The 26,941-nt window shown below is 41.6% G+C and overlaps 1 protein-coding gene and 1 long non-coding RNA gene across 10 annotated transcripts in view; one reads left to right on the top strand and one right to left on the bottom strand.

The window, feature by feature from the left end:
- RBMS3 (RNA binding motif single stranded interacting protein 3) overlaps positions 1 to 26,941 on the bottom strand; it is a gene marked incomplete at its 3' end in the record, with an annotated part of 736,799 nt that overhangs the window by 118,600 nt on the left and 591,258 nt on the right. For all 9 annotated transcript variants that reach the window (XM_083468279.1, XM_083468278.1, XM_083468277.1 and 6 more), the window contains one exon: positions 20,499 to 20,578. In XM_083468279.1, the coding sequence (XP_083324405.1) occupies positions 20,499 to 20,578 (80 nt within the window). The remainder of the gene's footprint in view (positions 1 to 20,498; positions 20,579 to 26,941) is intronic.
- Positions 1 to 26,941, top strand: part of LOC310690078 — a 452,048-nt gene that overhangs the window by 246,739 nt on the left and 178,368 nt on the right. The window lies entirely within an intron of this gene.

Genomic DNA, 26,941 nt, shown 5'->3' with positions numbered 1-26,941 from the left:
TCTGATGGTGTTTCCTGCTTGGCAGGGGGTTGGACTCGATGGCCCTTGTGGTCTCTTCCAACTCTATGATTCTATGATTCTATGAAATGTCTAACTGCTTCTGCAGATATTACAAAATATACACGGATACCGGCTTCCTTTGGGTGCCTGTGAGAACCTTCCACCCCTTTGGCTCAAGAGTACAGGCTTTTCACATCCCTACCTGGATCTTTGCCTTAGGTCTACCTGGATCTGTGCATAATGCTTCCTGCATCTTGGTCCTCCCTTTGCCTTCCATCCCGCATCACACACAGATTGGGTTTCTAGGATTATGTTTTTGACACAAGGTGAAAAGGGATGACCACTTACAAATGTTGCACATGGCTGCTCTCAGACCACAGGATAAGAACGCTACTACAAATTTATTTATTTAATGTTATTGTTGTGTTTCAGGCACTTAGTGGGAGGAGTGTTGCTATTCTTCCCAGTGCTCCACAGGCAGAACTATCCCGCTATACCCTACAAGCTTTGCCAGGGATGACACATTTAAGATGTGTACGATTTTTGCTCTCACTTTCCTGCTTAGTGCCTCCTTCTATTCAATATGAAAATATTCTCATTTCCTTCTTTTGGCTCTCCTGTGGATTCTTGATGCAGCTGATGGCCTCAGGTCAGAATGTGTCCCTGACAATAAATAACCACGTCTGCTTTTCAGCAACCCTTCTCTAATGCAAAAAGAAATTAACAACTACACACAAATATATATAGCTTTATATCCTGCAGGGACAAGCTGATTATCCTCAATTAGAGAAAAATAAATTAGAGTATACAATTTGCACTGCTAAACCTCCATAAAGGAGAAACTTTCATTATCCTCTGAGGGTCAAGAGAGCCCTTAGGGTACTAATGAAGAATTTGCAACTAAAAGCAATAGGATTAACATAACAGACCTCTGTGATCAATAGCTGCTGCATCAAGAATGATTTCCAAAGGAGCACTAAAGGCAACTGATGGCAAACTTGTGGATTATTGGCAAAGACCTCTTCCCTTTCAGACAATGCCCTGCTGGGGGGGGGGGACACCAGGCTGCTCGCTATCTACTGTGCATTAGAGAAAGTTAAGAAACGATTTGACATTTTCATAAGCCAGGTCATCAGGAATGACAGGAAACACAGGGAACTGGTTGCACAATTGGCCTGAAACTTTTGTCATGTCCACAGGAAAACTTGTGCAAAGAAACGCACAGGCTATAGATACAGGCTATATACAGTGGTACCTAGTTTTGAGTCTGGGATCTGTTCCGGAGCCCTGGATGCTAGACAAAAGGGACACTCGACAAAGCACCACTCTGCACATGTGCGGTTTTGCGCTTCTGCGCATGCGTGAAGCCTGATTTAGTGCTTCTGCACATGCACGAGCAGCAAACCCGGAAGTAACCCATTCTGGTACTTCTGTGTTTGCCACGGACGTTCCACAAAATGGATGCTAAACAGGACGGACTCACAATGAGGTGCTACTGTACTGCCTTCACATGTCTCCTTTCAGGTGTTACAAATAAACTACGCCAGCTGGGATGCAGGACACACCTACCCTGGCTGGTTTTTTCATAAGATCAAAAACACACAACAACAACAACAACAACAATCGAGAGTGTTCTCCTCTTCTGCAGTTAAGAAGTAAGGAGTTCATGATACCTTGCCAACTGCTTGTGCCTCACTTAGGAAGCTCTGCACTGTCACTGCAAGAATACTGGTTTTGGCAAACTTGTGTATCAACTCCCTGCTAGCAGATGATTCCTGGTGTACAATGACTGCAGACAATTTAAGGCAAGATAACGCAGCTGAAACATATGAGGCAAACATGAAATGGAAGGAAGGGCTTGGTGATCCGACAGGCAGCTTGCACCATAGGTTGGCTTTGATTTTAATGTGTTTATTTTGGGTTTAATTTCAAACTTGGATATTGATCTGAAGGTTTGGATGATTACTCCCGATCTTCCTTACAGCATATTCTGCCTCAATTCCTTTCCATAAGGGAAACAACAAGCAATATTCAGTGGCTCGCTGTGTAAACCCTGATAAAACTAGAGGAAGAAGGGGGACTTAGCTGTTGAACATGCTTTAATGTACACCAGTGGAAATGTACATCATTCTCAAGAGACACACACATGTGTAAGTTGCTCCTAAAAGAAGGACATCTAAAGTATTCTGCAGCCTTTCCACAGATCTCTGAGAGCATTGAGAGGTAAAGTGGAGAACTCCACAGGGCTAAAGGGACCTGTTTTAAGCATCTTTACTCCATGCCATTTACATATAAGAAAGAAATGATGTCTATGCATTCACCTCCCTAGACATTAATGCGTATATGAAGCCATTCAGAATCTGCACTAATACAAAATCATATCCCAATGCTACTGTGGTCAAGAGGTCAATGAGGCAGCCATGAAGCAGGGCTGCCACACGTCTGGAATTTCCTGGACATATCTGGGATTTGTCCTTCGGAAATAGCGTCTGGGTGGAATTTCCAAAGTCAGTTGGAACAACTCTCCCCACCCCCCCAAAAAAGAAATGAAAAAGAAAAGCTCAACAACTTTTGCGTCCAGATTTTCACTTTTTGAAATATGGCAACCCTACGTTAAAGCTATGGTTTTCCCAGTAGTGATGTAGGGAAGTGAGAGCTGGACCATAAAGAAGGCTGATTGCCGAAGAATTGATGCTTTCGAATTATGGTGCTGGAGGAGACTCTTGAGAGTCCCATGGACTGCAAGAAGATCAAACGCATCCATTCTTATGGAAATCAGCCCTGAGTGCTCACTGGAAGGACAGATCCTGAAGCTGAGGCTCCAATACTTTGGCCACCTCATGAGAAGAGAAGACTCCCAGGAAAAGACCCTGATGTTGGGGAAGATGGAGGGCACAAGGAGGAGGGGACGACAGAGGACGAGATGGTTGGACAGTGTTCTCGAAGCTACCAACATGAGTTTGACCAAACTGCAGTAGGCAGTGGAAGACAGGAGTGCCTGGCGTGCTCTGGTCCATGGGGTCACGAAGAGTCGGACGCGACTAAACGACTAAACAACAACAACATGAAGGGAAGTGGTGAATTGCAGTCTGAGAGCAGCTTAGTCTTTCCTTCAGTGACAAGTTGCTGAGGCTTAGGAGCTACCTAAGGAGCAAACCATAAGACCTAGTGGAACACCTATTGGTTCCTTGTCACATGATCCCTTTACCTACAATACCGCCCTCTGGCTATCTGCAGTGGCAACGCTGATTAACCTCACAAGCACCATAATCTGCACCTCAGACCATCTAAATAAGACGTGTTGCTTGAAGGTTCTGAGGTGGGCTGTCAGCCTGGGATTCTCTTCTTGGGGGTAGTGCTAAATCGCTAAACAAGGGGTGAGGAAGGTTTCCAAGTAGAGATGCTCTTTAATTTGCAATCCCAGTTCCCCGGCTGCATACTATTCAATCTCGGTCTCAACTGGAAATACTTTCCTATTATTTTAGCTCCAACTCGAGAAAAGAACATTGCCTTTCTGTTTGTGCATGCATGCTTCTAACGTCTATAAAATCCTGGATCTTAGAACAATGGGGGGGAAAGCTACACAGCTGTAACCCATCAACATAGTCCATTCTTAAGCATATCTAGAGAGCATGATTAATGTTTAGTTTGATTGGTATGTAGGCCACACTGTGGGTTTGTTTGTGTGTAGTATGTGACTGGAGAAGAGACAGCAGGAATAAAGATAGAATATATATATATATATTTTCTATAAAGAACAAAGGCTTCAAGGGAGAAAGATACATCCGGAAGGAAATGTCTGATGGCACTGAAAGGATGACTCATTCTAGAGACAGATGGATTTAGATATATAGATAAGACAGTACATGCTGAGACAGAAGCACCGAGATACACATCATCATACATACATAAAGCAGCGATGGGGGGAAGAAGCCACACCTTTCTGCAGTTAACGAGTCTCCTTGCCTGCCTTCCTGCCCTTGTCTAGAATGTAAACTCTCCATGGAAGTGAATGTTAAGAATTTTAATGAAGTGTACACTTTAAACGTATTAAACTGAATTATGCAGGAAAACAGCAGGACAGCAACAGATGTAGAGATCTGAGGGTGACATGCTTAGTTTCACTTGATGAATGTTTGTTTTGTTGTTCTGAAAAATTAATGTAATTAAATATTTAAAGAGAACAAGCAACGCTTAAATTGACTTGGGATGGATTACTTTCTTCCAAGAACACTTAAAAAATAAATAAATATCTCAGCCGCATTTAAATGGTTGCGGGGGCTTGATCTTGAACCGTCCATTGTTGCATTGCAAACATCGCGGTACTGTTGCAGAGAGTAGTTTGAATGTTTGGTGATGCCATTGCCATTTTTAGTTTTTGCCAAGGTAACAGAGAGAAGAGGATATTCACTGCCTCCCGTTTTGCAGAAATAAAATCAGGAGTTTTCAATTTTTGGTGTGTGTGTGTGTGTGTGTGTGTGTGTGTGTGTGTGTACATGTACCATTCATTCATTTTACTTTTTGTGTTTTATTCATTTTATATACAAGCTTTACAACAGAAGACTTTAAAAACAAAATAAACCAAAATACAAGCAAGAACATGACTCACATGTTTTCATTTGTACCAAATTCTTCTCAGATTTCCTAATTTTACTGTTAGTCTGCTTCTTTTGACTCCTTGTTCTTGACCTCTTAAATCATATATATCCTTGACAATTTTTCCAAATACTGCCCTATACCTCCCTCCCCCTATGCTCGTTACTTTCCTTCATCCTTCTCTACATTGTTTCTCGTTGTGTTGACAGAGGTTTGTATTTGTTGTTCCATAGATGTTATGATATCGTCTTATATCCTTGTGGACTTTAACTATTTAACTTTAACTACTGCATATTAAATTTGAGCTCCAAAACCAAATCTTTTCATATATTCCTTTAACCACTCCAACTCTTTGTGAATTTTTTTTTATTAGAACAGCCTCTGGTTGTTGCCGTTAGTTTTGCCATCTCAGCAAATTCACAGATTTTTACTCGCCATTCTGATATTTCTGGTATTTTTTCTGTTTTCCCATTTTTTGCCACTAATAACCTAGCCACCGCAGTTGTGTAAAGGATGATATTCCTTTTATCCTTGGGGATATCACTGGATATTAAGCCCAGCAAATATGCTTCCGGTTTTTGGAAACGGAACTCTTAAATATCTTCTTGAACTCTTCATACCATGGACATTTATTTACCATAAGTACTGCTGAAATAATACTCAAAAATCAAAGCAAGCACAGTCAAGTGAATAGGACTTCAAGTCATTGAATCCTATTTAGGGAAGTTTTTTAATGACTGATGATTTAATGTATTTTTAATCTCCTGTTGGAAGCTGCCCAGAGTGGCTTGGGAAACCCAGCCAGATGGGTGGGGTATAAGTAATACATTATTATTATTATTATTATTATTATTATTATTATTATTAGTTTGTAGATCCAACTGGTTTGAGCAAGTCCTCCAAACCAGGACTGAACACAAATATCAAACCATGGTTTGAAGTCCTGGTTTGGAGATCTCAGTCAAACCATAGTTTCCCACTTCAACTATAATGACAAATGAGCTACACTCTTTCCCATGTCTTCTTTCAGATCTAAGTTCCTTTCAAGGTTCAGATTAATTCTACTGGATCTGACTTTTATACAGATCCCTTGGGAAAGTCTCTGTGTATGCTCTCTCTCTCTCTTTCTGGGGAATGATCTGAGAGAGAGGGTGGTACTTTTGATACTCACTCAAAAAATGCAAATATGAAGAAGAGTTTGGATTTGAATTTGATATCCCACTTTATCACTGGTTGCCAGCTTGTATAGCCAACCACAAGTGAAAGGTAATATTTTAAATGTATCAGCGACAGATAGTAGAAAGGGACTAACTTGAAATCATATATATTAAATATCCAACAGCTGATAAAAATAATAATGCTTAGGATGCTATGATAAGTGAGATGAAGGGTATCATTGGAAAGAATGTTTCTTATCCTATCCTTTCATTCTGGGAGAGCCTGATTTGGGGAGATTTCCCCCATCCCTAGCAGCCTCCTGTGTCCCATCCCATTGTTCAGGAGGATCCCCCAAACCACTAGAGAAGCTTTCTGGGAGCGCAGGTGAGGAAGAAGAAGAAGAAGAAGAAGAAGAAGAAGAAGAAGAGGAGGAGGAGGAGGAGGAGGAGGAGGAGGAGGAGGAGGAGGAGGAGTTTGGACTTGATATTCCACCTTTGATACCCCTTAAGGAGTCTCAAAGCAGCTAACATTCTCCTTTCCCTTCCTCCCCCACAACAAACACTCTGTGAGGTGAGTGGGGCTGAGAGACTTCAAAGAAGTGTGACTAGCCCAAGGTCAAAAGCTGGTACCACTGCCATAGACATCTGCTGATGGAAAACTCTTTGATCCAGTGAAGGGTTCTGTCAGGTGGAGTTTTGTGTTTGGGCCATAGCTGTCAACTTTTCCCTTTTCTTGTGAGGAATCCTATTTGGAATAAGAGAATTTCCCTTAAAAAAAGGAAAACATTGACAGCTATGGTTTGGGCTCCCCCTCCCCCCCCAACACCCTTTCTCCTGCAGCTTCCCACCACTTTCCCTGCAGTTACAAAGGGTGACCCAACTCTCTAGAGAAGATAAAGGATATAGGGGCTGGCAGAGATAAGAGTGGATTAAGAAAAGTCCCCTCTGCCCCCTTTCTACTCACAGAAGCCTCCACTGGAAAGAAATGTGCTGTGGGGTACCAGCAGTCACAGCCAAAAGTGGGGCTGTTCCTTTGAAGGGGGAATAAAATTACACAGATGCACAACACAATCCAGCTATTTCCTTCTTCTTCTTGGCAGCTGATAAGATCACGAAGAGAGCAGCATATTGCATCTTTATACAACAGCGCTTGGGGAAAGAGGCACAACGGATTTGGAGATTACCCAAAATAGTACACAAGAGGTTAAGCAGATGGATTAGCTTCCCTTAATGTGTCCTATTTGATAGACCAGGGTGCTTTGTGGGACCGAGAGAGATTTCACTCAACAGACTCTGGATAGTAGGGGAAAATGAGCACCTGCTCCTTGAGGAACACGTTGAAAATTAGATTATAGATTGCAAATCAAATAGAGTTGCAGCCACTGTTAACTTCATTGTCTCCATCTCTTGCTTTCCATCCCACATTTTTCTCTTCTTACTCTCAGAGACATGATCCTTTAGAGGGAATCCTTATATTTGCTACCTGATTAAGGATACTGCCTTTTCAACCCTGGTATCTTCTTGTATCCTAGGAAACATCAATCTTTCCCTGGCGTACTGTTGTTTTGGCACTGCTTTCCCCAACAGCACACTCAGGGACAGCAGAGGGAGATGGCTGAGAGGCAATGTGATGGCAATGGTGTTTCAGGACCATTGTGCTCCTTGAAATAGCCTGTTGTGCTATATAGCTGAGGACAGATCACTCGAGAGACCTCCTTATCCCTTATACACCCAGGGCACTGCATTCTGTTGGAAAATTTTTCCTTAAAGTCCCCAAAATATCAGAAGCCTGCTCCACAGCAACTTGTCTCTGTTCTATGGAACAGCATTCCTGTGGAGATGCAACGTGTGCCTACTATATTCAGTTTCCTGAAATAAATTGAATACATTTTTATTTTGACAATCTTTTGTAGCTGGAGAAAAAGTCTCCACCGTAGGTATTAATGTTGTATAGTTTCAACCCCCTTTTCCCCCAATGTTCTTTTGTACTGCTTTTTAAACCATCTTAGCTATTTTTATGATAGGTCTATAAATTGCAAAAAGGTATAATAATGATAATGATAAATTGGAAAAGGTATAATCATGACAATGATAATGATTTGTTATTTATACCCTGCCCATCTGGCTGGGTTTCCCCAGCCACTCTGGACGGCTCCCAACAGAATATTAAAAACATCAAAAACTTCCCTAAACAAGGCTGCCTTCAGATGTCTTCAGATAGTTGCTTATTTCATTGACATCTGATGGGAGGGCATTCCACAGGGCGGGTGCCACTACCGAGAAGGCCCTCTACCTGAGTCCCTTTAACCTCACTTCTCACAGTGAGGGAACCGCCAGAAGGCCCTCGGAGGAGGACCGCAGTGTCCGGGTAGAATGATGGGGGTGGAGACGCTCCTTCAGGTATACAGAACCGAGGCCATTTAGGGCTTTAAAGGTCAGCACCAACACTTTGAATTGTGCTCGGAAACGTATTGGGAGCCAATGTAGGTCTTTCAGGACTAGTGTTATATGGTCTCGGCGGCCACTCCCAGATAGTGATAGGTCCACTCTGATTGTTCTCTGAGGGGCATGATAGGGGCACTGATCCCACTCCCATTTCACTCCAGAAATGAAGAACCTGGATGTTCTTAATTGAACGTCATCGGAAAGTTTTGCAAAGTAATAAAGCCTTTGACTACGGTCTCAAGTGAACTGCTATGCAGAACAGAAGTGCTTCCTATTGCTCACTTCCCTGGTAGTTACTGGGGTGGTGGAAACTGAGAATGTTCTTGTTAGACACTCTAGCCAGCCTTCACTGAACATGCTTGGCAGAATTTAGAAATGCTAGGAAACATGGCAGCACACCTTCCTATGTTGCAGCATCTCCAAATACTGCTGCACATGCTTGTAGCACAATCTAGTACTTTATTCTGAAAATGTAGGGCAAATCAAGTGTCCAGGGCTGTATCCAATGTTAGCTATACTCAGAGTAGATTGAGTGAAATCAATAGAGCTGACTAACTTTGGAGCATTAACTGCAATTGGTCTACTCTAATACTTAGTAAGTGTGCTTAGGTTTCTGCAACATCTATGCGCAACCACACAGAAAGAAATAATAATAATAATGTGGTGGAATAAGCAAATGCTATAAGCAGGAATCCTAAGATAATGCTACTATTCAGTAACAGGAAGAAACCACAGAGAAATGTATCTCCAAATAAATGCATCCCTCTTGCTCTTCCAAGCGATCAGGCAAACATTGCAAAAGAAGGCAGGAAATAAAGAATGGACAGTTAGAACAAAATAGCCTGATACACAAGCTTTGAAATATGAGCTGTTAGTTTTGACAAGAAAAGGTTAATGAGCTGAATGGATTAACTATTTTTTTAAGGAAATGATTCTGTGCAGAATGCTTACAACTTTTCAGAATGGGGGCTAGCCAAGGGGAAGATGCCTTTTCAGGGGGGGTGGGGGATACGCAACACTAGTGAGGAAAATATAATAATTATAACCCTCAGATTGGGATTTTCACTCCATCGAAACCTCTTATTTTTTCTGCATTAAATCGAGCATGCTAAAACACCGAGGCCATCCAAGACCACACAATTACAAAATGGTAATAATTGCAATATTGATAAAATCTGATAACATGAAGAACAATGCGGGTGGGGCGGGGTTTCCCTTATATAAACACAGGAACTGGAAATGTCTGACCGGTTCACAGGACTGCTAAAACAATTTCTTGCCTTCACCGCTGGCCAATATCCTAAACATTTTCCCCCTAAGGTGCACTGAAGTCAATAATTAATGTAGCCATTAGCTTACAGACAGGAAGGAACTTAGACACTTACTGAAGACATGAAAATTAAACCAATTTTTCTATACTTTGGCTAGGAGTCACCAGCTCACTCGGTAATGGAATTCTGAAGCGCTGCAGCCCACCCTATGACTCGTTCCCACACAATTTATGCTAAGATAGCAACCACGAAATCATTTCAACCTTTGGTTGATTTTCATGATGTGTATTTTATACGGGAAGGCAAAGGAAGTTGGAAACCGCCAGCATTCCCTAACATGTCTTGCCTTTAACTTGCCGCTTCTGCGAAGAGCTGATCTTTCAGTATGGCAGCTCCTCTGCTTTCGGAACTGGTCCTGCCAGAGATCTCATAGAATCATAGAATCATAGAATCATAGAATCATAGAGTTGGAAGAGACCACAAGGGCCATCGAGTCCAACCCTCCTCAGTTGTTATTCCTTCCATGCCAAAGGCTACTTTTCATTTGCGAAAGAGTGGCCATGCTTTGACAAAGACCTTTCGCTGCATGTGTACATATAAGTGTGTTTCTGCAGGTTATTGGCATTTCCCATGGCGCTGAGTGACTGGTTCAGCATTTCAGCCAGCCATATGATGAAATCCTATGATTGGGACCACAGGCGCCCAGTCGAAAGATCGCAGCTGCAAACATTCAGTGCATAAGCAGAATTTGAGCTGGAGAGTGCAAAACGGGTGCTTTGAAAAACTCCCAACCATACCTTTTGGGGTGTTGCTCATGGCTGCTTGCAGTTAATGCGTTCCTGTTCTCCGCTGCTTGATTAAAAAGGAATAAGATGCCTGTCCTTCCAGTCAGTGGTCTATCTTGGCAATGGAAATGTTTTACTACAGAGAGATAAGGCAAGGGGTCTCCCCCAGGCCGTCTTGGCAACAGGATTGCGTTCTCTCCACCCTCCGCAAAATGTGCTAACATTGTGGTGTCCTTTGGACTCCTCAAAAACCACCAAAAGTAGAGCGCTGGTGCCATAGCTGTCAGCTTACAAATTTGAAAATAAGGGACCAGCAGCCTCAAAAATAAGGGATCAGCAGCCAAAATAAGGGGATTTCCCAGCACAGGTATGTTCAACTTCTGAGCCCCTCCAAGCCAAAGGCAGAAAGCCCAGCCAACAGCCAAACGAAGCCTCAAGCGGTGGTTCCCACAGCACAGCAACCCAGCAAAGGGGATGCAGCAAGGAAAACCACCGTCATCCCTCCGCTGGGAAGCGCTGAGCAGGCAATGCGGCCGATTTGATCGGCACAAGGCATGCAAGCTCCACCCCCCAGTCGTTCTTAGACTCCTTGTTGGGTGAGCAACGCAGCCAAGCAACACAGTTGGAGCCTCCCTCCTCCCTGGCCGGCAGGGAGGGAGGGAGAGGAGCTGCTTCCTTTGAAACCTGGGAAATTTAAGGGACATCATCAATAAGGGACAGCAGCGGGACACAGCACTGGGATAAGGGACTTTCCCACCAAATAAGGGGCGGTTGACAGCTATGGCTGGTGCTGATGGGAGAATAATGAGCTCATGAAAATTGAAAGACTGTACGAAGGGCCCTGCTGGACTGCATCAAAGCGCCCAGTCAGATGCTTGTGAGAAATCCACACGCAGGACATGAACGCAACAGCACTCTCTTGCTTGTGACTCCCAGCAACTGAAATTCAGAAGTGTACTGGCTCTGCTACTGGAGGGAATAGGATATAGGACCATCAAGACAAGCATTCATTACATTATTATTATTAAAAAGATGTTTAAAATAGTCATTCCCAAGAGGCCTGAAGCATTTCTTTTGGGGATTACAGGGGCAGAGGTTCCAAAAGAGATGGTTACGCTGTTTATGTATGCTACTACCATAGCCAGAATCCTGTATCCGCAGAAGTGGAAAGAAGTCCCAACAAAAGAAGAATGGATTTTATAGTTAATGGACTATGCAGAGATGGCAAAGTTGACAGCATAAAAATAAGAGATCAAAAAGACGAGAACTTTGTCGAAGAGTGGAGGTTCTTTTCGGACTATTTGAGGGAGGGGGAACTATAGCTAAATGAAATCACGAACAGGAATTGAATAGCAGGCCAGAGAAGGAGAATAAAGAAATGATTGTGTTATAAGTTATAATACAATAAAAAAAGAAACAGCAGTTATGGCAGCAGGTAAATATTCCATGACAGAAACATCACAGACATAAGGATGAGAAGTCAAAATGTATTATATTGAAAGTACACTGAATAATGTCAAATTTTGTGTAAAACAAACAAACAACTAATAAAAATCATTCTAAAGACAAGCGGTCCCTGATAGGTGCATCATTCAAAAAAATATACATTTCCATTTTAAACTCACACATCTTGATGGGCAGCACATCTTGTGGTACCAAATTCCATAGTGTAACTATGCACTGAGTGAAGTTATTTCCCCCTGAATTTTCCAACATTCAGTTTCTATGGATCACCCTAGCTTCAATGTGTGTGAGAGAGAGCCCTTCCCTTTTCTACTCAGCGCTAGTGAATCCTCAACTATTGCAAACTCTTCAGCACTGGGATGGTGGTTCATTTCACACTTTCTTGCCCTCACCCTTGATGGATCTCATCTATATTTCGAGGAAAAAGCTGCAGAGCACCGTAGGAGGCAGAGACTCCAGTAGCAAAATTATGCAACAAATAGTGGCCAAGGGGGATCTATTAACTAGCAATCAAAAGATAATTTAAAGCATGGGAGAAGACAACAGGTGCCTAATGGATGGAGCACTGAAACATCTGGCAGAAACTTCTGGGTATAAAATGATACTGTTGTTCAGATAGCTTAATAAAAGGCCAAGCGCTTACTGTCTTCCAACTCTACAGGATGGCATGCTTTTGAAAAATAATAATTTATGCTGTAAAAAATTATCTGCATTGCTGCTCAAGGGACTGAACTTACAATAGACTTAGTATGTAAATAATTCTGTCCAAGAACTGAACCTTTCCATCACAGCTGCAGCTGACTTCCTGCAGGTTAGATGCACCCCCAGCAAGATCCATACCGTGAAACTGACTCATTTTCTCAGGCTTGAGTCTGGCACAGCACTGAAAAGACTATAGATAAACTCGGGGATCATGTCACTGCAAAGCTGTGTCTTATCTTTAATAAAAAGGAATATTTCTTCCCACACGTGACCACCAAAAAATCAACAGTTCCTTGCTGACTTTCAATTGCTACATATTCATTGACAAAGTCATGTCCTCATGGGACTGTTGGCTCTTCAAAGCTAAAGAGTTTGTGTTCACTTCGATTGATTATTGAAAAAATTATCATTACTTCTAAATAACTAGCCAAGTGAACACTTTGTTTTTGAAAGAGTGAGAGAGAGACAGAGAGATGCAGAGAAGAGAGCTATTTCTTTTTGCAGTGGAAAGCCAATTAAAATGGCTCCAATATGGAAACTTCTGAAAAGTGTCATACTTCTTTTTAACTTTAATTATTCACATTCCTTTGAACCTTCAAGGAAAGGTTTTGTTCTAATCTAGGGAGAGTGCTGGGGAAATGTTATAACTTAAGCAGTACTCTAATACGAAGACTAATGTAGGAGGTGGAGGGGGGGAAGGAAGATTGATAATAATAAAAAAAGATGACTCAATATGACGTAGCTGATTTACAGTGTCAGGGGACATTCACGGAGAGCCATTAGGAGCTCTTTGAAAAGAAAATCTAAGTCATATTTGAACTTCAAAAGATCATGCAATCTGGGAAATATCATCCAGTTTCTGATTGTAAATATTTTATAACTAAAGCTCTATTAACTCCTCAGTGCTTTAAATCCAAAATGTTTTAAAATGACTTGAAAGCCTGAGGAGAATACAAGAGGAGGAGAAGAGGAAAAAAACACACGGAATAAAAAGAGATGATGGCAGCAGAAGCTTCATGTTAAAAATGAAGTAATTACCTTCAGTACAAAATGTTCACAGACAACACTGTCTGAATGGGGTGTACTTGCAGCAATTTATGACACCCTTTTTATCCTCACCAACACACTAAGCAGGGAAAACACTGGCATTTTATTCAACCAGTTTACCTCATGCATGCCCTGTCATAGCTTCCATGATACATGCCTGTGATGTCATCGATACATGCCTGTGATGTCATCGATACATGCCTGTGATGTCATCGTGCCATCCAACAGTGTCAGGGCATGTCATCAAAAGTTGCAGTGACACCACCACCCCGGTTTACATATTTCACATAGTTATATACTACTTAATACCAAAACCAACACTCTTAATACCAATAATAACACTCTTTGCACAGGCCACAGGGCAGCTTACAATAAAAAGAAGTAAAAAACAAACAAACATAAAATCCAATTAAAAAAACCTTCAATCCATCAAAACACCCACAACAACAGAGGCGTCATCTTCTTAAGAGGATTGAGGGGACCCGGGTGCAATGCCATGTGACACAGGGACGCCATGCACGTGATGTCCCACAACACCCTGACATTGCGCATGTGATGCTGTGAGGAGCCAGGGGTGGAGCCAAATGCCTCCTAAATATTGACACTACCACCCAGAAACAATCACCCCAGCCTTAAGCAGCCAGGTGCAATCTTGGGTTACCACATTAGAGGAGTCTATGTGCAAGTATCTGTCCAGAAGCCAAGAGTGGAGAAGATGGGCCATACAGCTTCCCTCAGCTGCCTGGGGAGGGCCACCTTAGTAGACCCACATCTCAAGTGGCCCTCCACCCCTGGCACAACCCTGCTTAAGTGTCAGCCCTCCATCTGGAGGCTGATAATGGATATATACCCAATGCTTGTGCCAAAGCCCACCAATATCTGTAATCAATAAAAGCTGTGGCCAATTTTAAATCCCATAACTTTGCCCTGCCTGGTTTGTTTACTCCTGCTGTTGCCTTGGTTTCACCCTCTGGGAGGGCAGGGTGGTGGAAACTAATTGGCAGCCAGTGCATTCGGGACACAATCAGTGTAATATACTCAAAATTATGAGCAACCTGTACACTGAATTCTGCACCAATATGGAGATTACAGCTAGCCCAAACTTCCCCGTTCCATACAATCTGCAGTTACAAATGGACCTGCATGCATGTATTGGGAGAGCAACTGAATAACACAACTGCGATGCTGCACAAGGGAAACACACCTACAACACAATGGGAATGAACCAATTTGCCGATTTGACTGGCAAAGAGTTTAGGCAGAAAATGCTTAGTTCCAGTGCTGAGAAGCTGCCAGCACTGAATAATGTTCCTGGCAAAACTTGAGATCACTGAATTGGAAGTATGTTTTTATTTTATTTTTTTATTTTTAAGAATGTTTTAATCTGTTTCTGCTTTGCTTTTGGTTTGAAATTGTATGTCTGTTTATAGCCCTGGGCTCCTTGAGGAGGAAGGGTAGGATATAAGCAATAATAATAATAATAATAATAATAATAATAATAATAATAATAATTTATTTCTTATACCTCACCCATCACACTGGGTTACCCCAGCCACTCTGGGTGGCTTCCAACAAAATATAAAGGAACAAAACAGAACCTCAAACATTTTTAAAAGCTTGCCAAAACAGGGCTGCTTTCAGAGGTCTACAAAAAGTTTTGCTGTTTACATCTGATGGGAGGGTGCTCTACAGGTTCCCTGTAACTTCACTTTTCGCAGTAATGGAACCGCCAGAATGCCCTCGGAACTGGCTGAACGTAACCCATGTGTAAGCTGAGGGTTTTAAAGTATTATGATGCATAATGGGTATGGATAGAGGATAAACTGTTAGATATGTCAGAATATGGAAGAAAACTACCTCCAGGAAAGAGTACTGGTAGGATGTCCTTCATGGTAATTCTTCCTAATGTATCACTATTAAACAGCAATCTGAACAGCTAGGGTGAGAGGCAGGAAGAGAGAAATGTGCCAAAAAAAAAAAAAAAAGATTCTTGTTTCTAAGGGTAAGAAAATAAAAAAATTAAGATGCTACTAGTACAGAACTTCCTAGTAAATCTTCTGGCAGGATATTAAGTTTTATTTCAGTTACTCTTTCTAAGGAAATATATTGCTCTTAAGTGTGTAATTTCCCATTTTGAAGCTATTTCTTAGGAACAATAATTAAAGCAGAAGAAGGCATTAAGAGGCCTAAGAGAAATATTCAAGCTTATGAAAGAACATGAAGCAAAATTAAATGTCCAAAACCGGATGAGATGGATTTTCAGTATCAATACCAAAAGGGCCTCGTTGAGGGCATGATATGGATAAACATAGCAATTCCCATTCAATTTAAATACAGGTTGTTGATGTTTTAAAAAAGGAAGGTATATTTAGTGCTGCTTATTATTGTCCCTCCAGTTTCTCATATTTTGAGAGTGATCAAAGCCAAAAAGCAAAAAGAACTTTGGGAGAAACTGTCCGTCGTGAGGGGAATGAGTCAAATCCACTACTGGAAAGGTTACATGTTTCCATTAAAAGGCTCGTTAGCAAGTAGGAGAGGAAACCTGGAATAAACAAGATGTTTCCCCAAACATGAAATCTGCTCCATTCTGTACAGACTCTTCTAACAGTCCGCTAGGAATTCAGGTGAAAAGTGTGAAGCAACAGTATTTAACCTCTGACTCATTGGTAAATCTTTTCTCGCAGCCAGACAGCTGGTCAGTATATCAGCTAAAAACTGGTATATATCTGTATTATTATTATTTACACACACATATCCCTCTGTCTCATGCTCTCAAGTTTCCGAATTTCCTACTTAAATTCATAAAGAGGTCACAGCAATAACTAGAGCCCATTTTCCCTTTCATGCCAATTATTGCGGCACTGGGAGGATAATTTTCAGACTCTGATTGTGCCTTTCCAAATACACTGGGAGACTTGATTCTCTTTGCCTCGCCATGCAGGAAGATCAGTAATTGCCTGGAGGTGGATAAAGCATAATGCTTCTATCTTTGCTGAGAGGCATAAATCCAGGTTTATTACAGAGATTTATAAATTGAGTAGAAGCTGTGAGGGGAAACTACATGAATATAAAGAAACTTCTACTTAACCTTTTCCCCTCCCTCTCGTCTTGGAGGAAGTAAAGGACAAGCTAAACCCACCAACAGGGAATGGAGCAATTTATAACTTTTCACTGTATCTTAAATATTATTATTTCTTTTATTCCGTCTTTCTTTCTTTTTTTTATTGTGAGCTCTTAAGGAGTATAATAACCAATACAGTACAACTGTCTCAAAGATGTATTTTGACAGCACCCTGCTTAGGTAATTACACCCAAATGCTTGCCCTATACAAATCAATGAAATTGTGATAATTCCGAATCAATCATATTTACAGATCCGCAATTCTCTCTTACAAGGCTAGGGGGAGTTCACTGAGTCACTTTCCAGGGGATTTTTAGAATACAACAATATCCCACTGAGAAGCATATCTGAGGGTGAAGAAAGCAGAAAGCCACTGGATAAATTAGAATTCAAAAACGGGCTTTGATTTCTACCATGTACACATATGCAATCAATCCAATCTGTGATCATTAAAATCAAATTCTACCAGGCAGCATATAAGCACATTTGTAATTTAAATATACCATGTAATTGAGATGCAGTTTTCTCTTGTTTTCATATCCTTATTTTTCTAATGACAGACGGCTAATGTAACTGCTTTAAAATATTTTCTACATAAGCATCTCAGAGCACCCAGACACACCTATATGGGGAAGAGAGATAAGCATTTAATAAAGGAATCTTGAAATGTAATGTTCCTTTTTGCAAAACAGACAGAAAGGTGCCATCAGGAAGATTAGCTGGAGGGTACATTAAAAAGCCAAGTTTATCTGCTTACACTTATACAGTATATATCCTCATTCAAATTTCTCCTTTTGTGAGAAAGCTCTTCACAAATGCCTCTTCTCCACTGACACTAGAGGGTAAAAAACTACAGCAAGGCTATTTTTCTGCACCAGCTTTTTATATTATTACTCATTTAGATACTTTTATACTGACTTTTCACTTCCAGACTGGATATGCCCAAGGTAACTTGCGGAACAAAATGAAAACCTAGCCACAACATCAATAAAAATGCCATGCATCTAGATCAAATACAAAAAGGAGGCAAGAAAAACTTAAGAGACTTGATCTAAGCGGAAGAAAACATATGAAGTAGATAAATGAGAGGACTGCCAGAGGAGAAATGGTGATTAAAAAAAAACAACTGGGAAATTGGGGGACAGCCAAACCTCCTAAAACAGGGAGTTCAGCATCTTAGATGGGTGGTCTCTCCTAAACTCGTAGGATTAATTCAGAAGTGATCTGGGATCTTCCAGAAAAACCAGGGACCATTTTTCTGCTAGCCCCCATGTCCCAACGCACACGCCTTATTAAACAGTGGCGGCAACAGCAGCTGCGATGGTAGAAAAGAAAATGGAATTATGGGAGCTGTAGTTCTGCCAAGGGCTACAGCTTTTCAAGGGTTCTATTTTCCAAACAGTATATTCATATGTTAATCAAATGTTAATCAAAATATGTTCATATGTTAATCAAACATATGTTCATATGTTAATCAAAATGGTTATTCAAAATGCTGATCATAGTGCTGAGCTGCTGTTTATCCCCATTCTTCGTCTAAGTACTGACTTGCTTAATAATGCTTATCCTTGTTGCCCATCAAAAGGCTGACCATTTAGGAATCCAATAGGACTGGAGCTTAGACCTGCAAGATGTGGGGCATTGTCCCCACAGATGTAAGGAGAAAGAGGGCTTGACTCCCATTCAGGGATTCCAAGGCCTTGCTAGGAATAGGACAGAAATTTCGTTCACAATTCACAGCAAAATTACCAAACTGACAGTTCTTGAAATAATATGCAAGCTGAAAAAACCAGCCATCCTTCAAAATTTCCACTCTCGGAGTTTTGCAATGCAGTTCTCCAGTCAAGTAATGTGTGCTCAAAAATGCATATAGAACGTGCATAAAAATGTATATATATTTATAACAATAATATAGAAAAGTGCATTACAGAAAATTGCTTACAAAATTTGCATTTTAGGCAAAATACACTAATGCATATATCAAGAGAAAATTGCACTAAAATACTGGTGAATTTTCATGAGCTCTTTTTGAAAGAAAGAAAGAAAGAAAGAAAGAAAGAAAGAAAGAAAGAAAGAAAGAAAGAAAGAAAACCCATGTAGAAACCCATGCAGATGTAAAGACGAGATGGGGGGGGGGGAATGAGAGAGAAATCATAATTTGACAGATTCGCTCGTCCTTATTCCTTCCTTGCCTCCACTCTAGAGTTCCTGTTCAGAAGCCAAAACTTGGAAGTTGAGTTCCCTGCACTCACTCCCAGTTCTCCAAAAGCTAAAGGACACTGAAATAGTTCCTGAGCCCAAACATGATCTCTGTAAATTTAGTTCTTGCAGCATCATTGGCCGCTGGAAGCTTTGCCATAGCATGAATGCTGGATTTTGGGGTTGTAGGTAACATTATGTAAATTTTTTGTTTTTTAAAAAACAGCCCATAGTTTCTAGATAATTTACGCATGGCGCAGTTCCACCTAACACTTCCTTTGGATGAGAACTCTGAATTCAATATTATGTATATAAAACTTGGGGAAATCCTACAGTTAAAAGTCATAAAGCTGCTGCATTTATGGCCAGCTGACTCACATATGCTAAGAGCATTTTATTACTGAGTGACGTGGGAGATTGTTTACAGAGGACAAGGATTCTGTTGACTGGAAATCTGCTCAAAATCATTGCTATCCTTCGCATTTCCATCGGGTGTAGCTATGATATTAGGCAGGTTCATATCGCAACTACTGCAATTGCTAGAGAAGGAGTGTCCATCTGCTGGTATCTTTGTATGTAGAATTGTACCACAATATTCTGTGACCGATCTTGAGTTTCCCTGGGATAACTTGTGAATCTACTCACATACATTTACTTTATTTAACCGGGGTGTGGGGTGGGTGAGTGTCTCTTCCAATGGATGTATTTTTTTCTGCACTGAAAGGTTGGATGCCATCACCAGGGATGCTAACAGGATTTCCTGGGCCCGGTATACTGTATGTGCATTGGGGCCCCCGCACCTCCATCATATGCAAGCTATTGGCAAGACCTGCTGCTTATTGTGTACAACTTGCCAAGATGTACACAACCTTGATCTCCTGGGAGGAGGTTTTTTGTTCTTATTTTTACTATGCATTTTGTGATTTTTATATTGTAATTTTATGTTGTGAACTGCCCTGAAATCTGCAGGTGAAGGGTGGTATGCAAATAATAATAATAATAATAATAATAATAATAATAATAATAATAATAATAATAATAATAGCAATAATATTCTACTCCAAGTGGCCATAAGTGCAACACAACATTTTGTGTGACTTGAAGGTGACATACTTTTCCAATTCCGATCATCAGGATTCACATGTAACTACTGTTTATACTCATAAGTCAACCTAGATCTTGCGCATAATACGTAAATGTGCCCACATGCATTCTCATTCTGCTCTCTATTTTAGTAAGAAAAACAAATAAAAATGTGGGAAGCTGTAATTGTGAGCAACAAAGAGGAAACACTACAGCAATTCAAGCTCAATCTAAAATGCTGTAAAGGTAAAGGGACCCCTGACCGTTAGGTCCAGTCGCTGTGGCATAAAGGACAGTAAATACATTGATGGCAAGTAAGAACTCATGATAGTGGGAAATGGGTTCAGTGACCTTTCTATGTAATGAGATTCCATAGGTTGAGTTAAATCTATTTCCCCTGCTCTCTCATTTTCTCCCCCCCCTGCCCAGTTTATTTGGTTTGTTTATTAATATATTTAATGTGGAGGTGGGGGTGTCTAGACCGAAGACATACAACAGCACAAATTCAATGCAAATTGGAGAGGGAGACACCAATATGTGAAATGTCAAGTCAGAACTCTCCTCAAGAACCATTTCTGGGAAAGGAGCTTCCATATTTTATCACACAGAGAGAACACACAACACTTACCTGGCACACCAGGGGGTGTTTTCAGGTATTTCCCATTAAAATGCTGAATAACTACTTCACATTTTTCGGTAGATTCCATCCTGAGAAAGAGAAAAAATAATAATAATTATGGAGCATCGATCAGATGACAGGTATCAAGAAAAAGTCACGCTATATCACTTGATAATGAAACGTGCCGCCTGCCTCCATTATACTGATGCTTTAACAGGAATGGCGATGCTTTTCTGTCTGGATGCATTGGTTTTGTACATCCAAGTCTCTGTGTCAGTTACACTTACAACATTACCTTTTTGTGTGTGTGTTCTGAAAATCACGTGGACATAGGAGGAGGAGGAGGAGGCTGCTGGATCAAGCCAATGAACCATCTTGTCCAGCATCTTGATCTCACCATGGCCAGCCAGATGCCTATGGGAATCCCACATGCAGGGATTCTCCAGCAACTTCTAAAACTGGAGGTAGTACATAATCAGAATGGCTAATAGCTACAGATACTCCATGAAACTGCCTAATCCCCATTTAAAGCAATCCGAGTTGGTGGCCGTCACTCCCTTCAAATCCACACAATACTTTTAAAGCACATTTCTTTTTAATATGTTTCCTTTTTATTGCTTTTCAAATTTTTTTTTTATTTTTTTTACAAATTTGACATCTCATTAATTCAGATTGAAAAAATGACTCCCCAACCGGCCATCTTGATGTTTCTCTTCCCACTCTTATTAGCCGCTCAATTTTCAAATGCCATTTCGAAAATATTTTAACATCTTATCTCCCCACCCCCAGTTTTCTTCCTCTTCGTTTCCCACCGGCTGCTCATTTTTCAGTTCCTGCTAGACTTTTACTAACTATGTGCATCCAAAGCACATGACTTCCCGCAAAGAACCCTGGGAACTGTAGGCTGCTAAGGGGACTGGGAATTATAACTCTGTGAAGGGGAAGCTACTATTCTCAGGGTTATTCTGAGGAAGTCATGTGCTTTAAAAGTGTATTGTGCGTGCTATAAATATACAGTGCAAAGAATTATTTCTGTTTACCCTGAATCTTCCGGCATTCATTTTCACTGGATGGCCCCAGATTTTACTATTATTATTATTCTTAGAGAGAGAGAGAGACTTTCCCCTATCCACTTTCCCTACAACATGCACAATATTTTATTAAAAAGTCTCAAACGCTGCAATTTTTCCTCAAAGGAAAACTGGCTACTTTTGGCATTTTAAAAACATGTTTCACTGAGGTGCAGGCTACAATAAACTTTGAATGGGCTGTGGTGTTCCTGGCATCCTTGAGAAATGGGGTGGGGTGGGGTATGCACGTCCCCCCTTCATAAGTGACCCTCTGTTTCCCAGACAATATCACCATTATGAAATGCTCCCTGGTAAGGCCTTCAGTCGGGATAATATATTCCCCCCCACCCCAACTAAACTTCCTCAACCACAATACAAGCAATACAGAAGGGAAAGTTAAATCAGCCGGGGTAAATTGGGGAAAATATTTTAAATTTAAACTTTTAAAAAAAGATTTAAATCAGTCCATCGGAACAAAACATAAGGATTGTAATTTTCAAAATGGCAGCAGTTGTTATCAGAGCGGTTTCTCCTGAGGAAAACAACACCCCCCCCGGTCCTTCCTGCATTTTTTTGCTGTCCGAAGAAAAGCTCTGAGAGACTGAAGTAGCAAGTTGGTTGAGGGAATCTTATCCCCTTACCAACTTTGCATTTCTCATTTTCTGAAGCCAAAATGATTGTCTTGTTCTGCATCTGACAGTAATTCCCCTCCCCCTATACTTCAGAGGTCCAATTCTCCAGAAGAAACGGTCACAAAAAGCTTTCCGCTAGCTGAATCTACCTGGGTACCACACTTCCACTTCCACGAGACGGAAGCACCTAATTTCCTTTAACACCACATTTTGAACTTTCTTCTCATTTCCTCCTTCCCTCCTGATCTTCTCTGTTTCCCAGCCACCTTTAGTTAGCATGCAAATAGGGATCGTGATGAAAACCATTACAGTGGTACCTCGGGTTACAAACACCTCGGGTTACAGATGCTTCAGGTTACAGACTCCGCTAACCCAGAAGTAGTACCTCGGCTTAAGAACTTTACCTCAGGATGAGAACAGAAATTGTGCGGCGGCAGCGGGAGGCACCATTAGCTAAAGTGGTACCTCAGGTTATGAACGGTTTCAGGTTAAGAACGGTCCTCCGGAACGAATTAAGTTCGTAACCAGAGGTACCACTGTATTTTCAAATTTAGTACTGAAACCAGGCATGGTTCTGTGCTTTGGGCTCAGTATTGAAGCAACTTGCATAACATTCTGTGTGCATCCATGCAATTTCACGGTGCCCTCGTCCCCGTTTCCAAACTTACACTTTGTATGCAAAAACAGAATACCGTATTTTTTGCTCTATAAGACTCACTTTTTCCCTCCTAAAAAGTAAGGGTAAATGTGTGTGCGTCTGATAGAGCGAATGCAGGCTGCGCAGCGATCCCTCTTGCTGTTCTGGCTTCTGAGATTCAGAATATTTTTTCCTTGTTTTCCTCCTCCAAAAACTAGGTGCGTCTTGTGGTCTGGTGCGTCTTATAGAGCGAAAAATACAGTATATACTAACAAATCAGTTCAAATCAATTCCAGTTGCCTACCCTGGTCACATACTTCCAACACCCCAAAAAGTTTTTAAATCCCCTCAAAACGCCTTGGCTAACCTTAAAACATACTTCATCCACACCGCTCAGAAAAGGGAGCTGCTATCAGCCCATTTCTGCTTAAAAGCTCCATCCCCAGCAGACCAGCCATACCAAGCTGTGAAAATCGAAAACTCATATCTGACTCTGAAAGAAGATCTGGTAGGATTTCCCCAAAGAAATGATGCTAAAGGGACAGTATAGAAAGTTCCAACATTGCAAACATGTATCAACCTTTTCCATTTTCTCTCTCTTCCCAATACTGGCTGCCACTTGAATTTCTGGCCCCCAGCTTGCTGCGCCTCCAGCAAGAAAACTGCTATAAACTCAATATATTTTCACGTAGCTTGCCTCAGCTTCCTTCCACAGTGCATTAACATACAGCCCCCAAAGGCTGACCCAAAAACTCAAAAATATGCGATATGGTAATATGCATTCTTCTGGAGTGCGAAGATGCTCTCCAGAGTGTCAACACGGGGTTTGCATTCTCCTATAGCGGTTTTCAGAGGCAGTTTGGAAAATGTGAATAGGGGATGATTTAATGGTATCAAAATGCATGTTACTTTATTTCAGGAGGAGGCACTAAAACTGTCCCTCTTGACTTGTAATCATTGCAATCTTTTGTACACCTGCTTTTTGTTTTGTTTTTTAAATGCTGCCACAACCACGTGGGCTATGGACCTTTCGACAAAGAACAAAACGACTGATGCCGAAGATTGTTCACTTTGGCTTCATTCAGATTTAACTAAGCATACGTCGGCAGCAAATCTATAGAGACTCTTGTCTCTGAAAGAATAAATGCAATAAAAGCCTGTTTTCTGTAGCTGCGGGCGTGGAGTGTCAAACCATGTTACGCTGCACCACACAGCAGTGACAATTTCATTTTAATACATGGGGGCACATCCTTAACAACCCAAAAGTATTCCCAAGCAAAGAAGGCAAGGGAGAGGCTGCCAAATGAAAGAGCGTCTGTACGCTCTGTGCATTTTATGTGGGAAGAAAATAAAAGCGAAGCCCACAGTGCTCTAGAATGACACACACAAAAAAGTAAAAAAGTGGGGAGGCCCAGATTTTGAATAGCCACCTCAGAAAGAACGAGTTCATTTTCTTCACAAGTTCCACAATTAACAGCTTTCAAATGCTAGGGCTAGCTATCTGTAATCTGGCACACACTTCACTTGAAACAGACACTAGCATTATCAAATCCCATCTGAAAACGAAGCACAATAGACAAAGCTGTAGCGACATACTCCTTTCAAGCACAGTGCTCAATAGCTACAACTGGGCCCATTTTTCTTCCACGTTACCTGAATCCTTTGGAGCCACCTAGAACAATGTTGTAGCAGGCAGTCCACGACACATTAAGCCTGGCTTCAGATCGCAACACGAAAATTCACACGTTCCGCTGGGTCCGCTTGAATGCCAGAGATATATTTGCAATTGCTTTATATGGGACACGGCTTGCTGAATTACCAGTATGACATCCACTCTGCGAAACATATTTCTACCTTATATATCTCCCAGCAGAAGCATATACACATTTGTCTCCCCCAGAATATACTCTTCTAAAATATATTTTTGCTGTATTTTACAGAAGCTAACATATGTAAGCTATCTCATTAGTGACCAAGAAACCCATCCAGTGAAGAAGAGTTTGGATTTGATATCCCGCTTTATCACTCCCCTTAAGGAGTCTCAAAGCGGCTAACGTTCTCCTTTCCCTTCCTCCCCCACAACAAACGCTCTGTGAGGTGAGTGGGGCTGAGAGACTTCAGAGAAGTGTGACTAGCCCAAGGTCACCCAGCAGCTGCATGTGGAGGAGCGGAGATGCGAACCCGGTTCCCCAGATTACTACCGCTCTTAACCACTACACCACACTGGCTTTCAAAATGTGAGCAAAAATGTCTAACACATATAATGAATATGTCAGCATCGCCCTTGAGCCAGTGCCACCGACTGGACTCATCCACTTCAGCCCGACTGGGCCAGGCAAGCTGGGGTAGCACTTCCAGAGACCACCTTCTGCACAGGAACAGGTCAAAGTGCTGTGGACTCACAACTCAGAGCTATGAGCACCAGACTCACTCCAACAAGAAGACAGTCGTCGTACAGCAGAGTACAGCAGAGTATAGCAGAGCATAAATGACTTGGAGAGCAGCTTTGTAGAATATCTTCTTTTATTCTATCTACAACTATAATACACAACTATGTACAGAGCTATATGAGGTCTAAGCGAAAATGCTGAACTGCACTGAGTGTCTGCAGCTGCTCTTAGCAGCAACCTTATACACACGATCTCTCTCTAACACTCAGTCTCTCTCTCTCTCTCTTTGATGTGAGGTGAAGCGGAATAAGTAGAGAGCAGAAACTGCCCCCTCCTCTCTGGAGAATCAGCAGAGAACATTAGCAGATTCTTGGATATGGGAGGGGTGAAGTCTTCTCAGAATACTGAGTATTCAAATGTGCTGACCACCACTGTGCTTCTGCAGCCATATCTATCATCTATCTATCTATCTATCTATCTCTCAATCATCTATCGCTTTAAAAATATTTATATTGGCTCAGTGTTGACAAGAGCTTGCATAGAGGGTATTGCATTGTGAGAAAATTTAAATGGCTTGGCAGAATCCAGTAATGCAGGGCTGCCATTAGCACAGATTCTAGGCTGTCATGGTTCCACTACAACTATTATATTTTGTGAACCACCCTGAGATCTTATTATGAAGGGCAGTTTATAAATCTAATAAATAAATAAAATATAAATAAATACTACTGTTGGGTTGGGGCGGCCTTGGCTGGAGCACTGACCTTGAACTGTCAGTCCTGTGTGGCTGGACTTACCTGCATCATTTAAATTCCATCGCTATAATGTGTGCCCATAATGTATACACGGCAGTTGTTACATTGTGCGGATTATTTATTTATCATTAAATTTATATCCCACAAAGGGCGGCAAACGTCCAAGTGATAAAACAATAAAGATGTCATAAAAACAAGTCCAAATGCAGACTGGGAAACATCTCAGCTTAAAAAAGCTTGCTGAAAGAGGTCTTCAACAAGCACTGGAAAGACAAGAGAAAGAAAGGTCTTCAACAGGCATTGGAAAGACAAGAGAGAAGGCACCCATCTAATATTCTTCTTCTTTGGCGATCACTCGTAGCTGAGTAAGATTGTCTTCCATAAACACGGTTTTAACAATGAGTCCGTAAGTGATTCTGGATCCACACGTCCTTCCACAGTGGGGACATTGGTTTCTGGGCGGGAGTTGATCACGGTGTGGATTTGCCAAGCGTGCCTTCCTCTTAGCACATTTCTCCCTTGCATCCTGCGTTCGAGTGTCTTCAAAGCCCTTGACACCTTTGGTAAAGGCTGTTCTCCAACTGGAGCGCTCGCAGGCCAGTGTTTCCCAGTTGTCCGGGGAGCGGCTTGGTTTTACTGGTGAAAGTGCTGGGGAGTCCAATGATGTGGGCCTGTTCTTCAAGGTCTGCACTGCTATGTACCACTACCCAGTAATCCTGTTGCCTCTGGGGTTGGGAGTGGGAATGGGCATGTGGGGCCAGCCTCTGCTGCTGCTGCTGCTGCTGGAGGGCCCTCATTTCCAGGGAGTCCCACAACAGTACTTTGCCCAGGGTCTCTTGAAACTTGATGTTGGCCCTGGAAGAGCCATAGATCACAGGCTTTGTAGGATAGTGTGCAAGCTTTTCAAACGTAAGATTCCAGATCAAATCAGTGGTGTCTTCCTTTAAAGTGCTACGGGTGGCACATCT

The sequence above is a fragment of the Podarcis liolepis genome (genome assembly GCF_965112155.1).
Source record: "Podarcis liolepis genome assembly, chromosome: 12".
Lineage (NCBI taxonomy): Eukaryota > Metazoa > Chordata > Lepidosauria > Squamata > Lacertidae > Podarcis > Podarcis liolepis.
The sequence above is the reverse complement of the archived record's forward strand: the minus strand, read 5'-3'. Positions and strand labels throughout refer to the sequence as shown.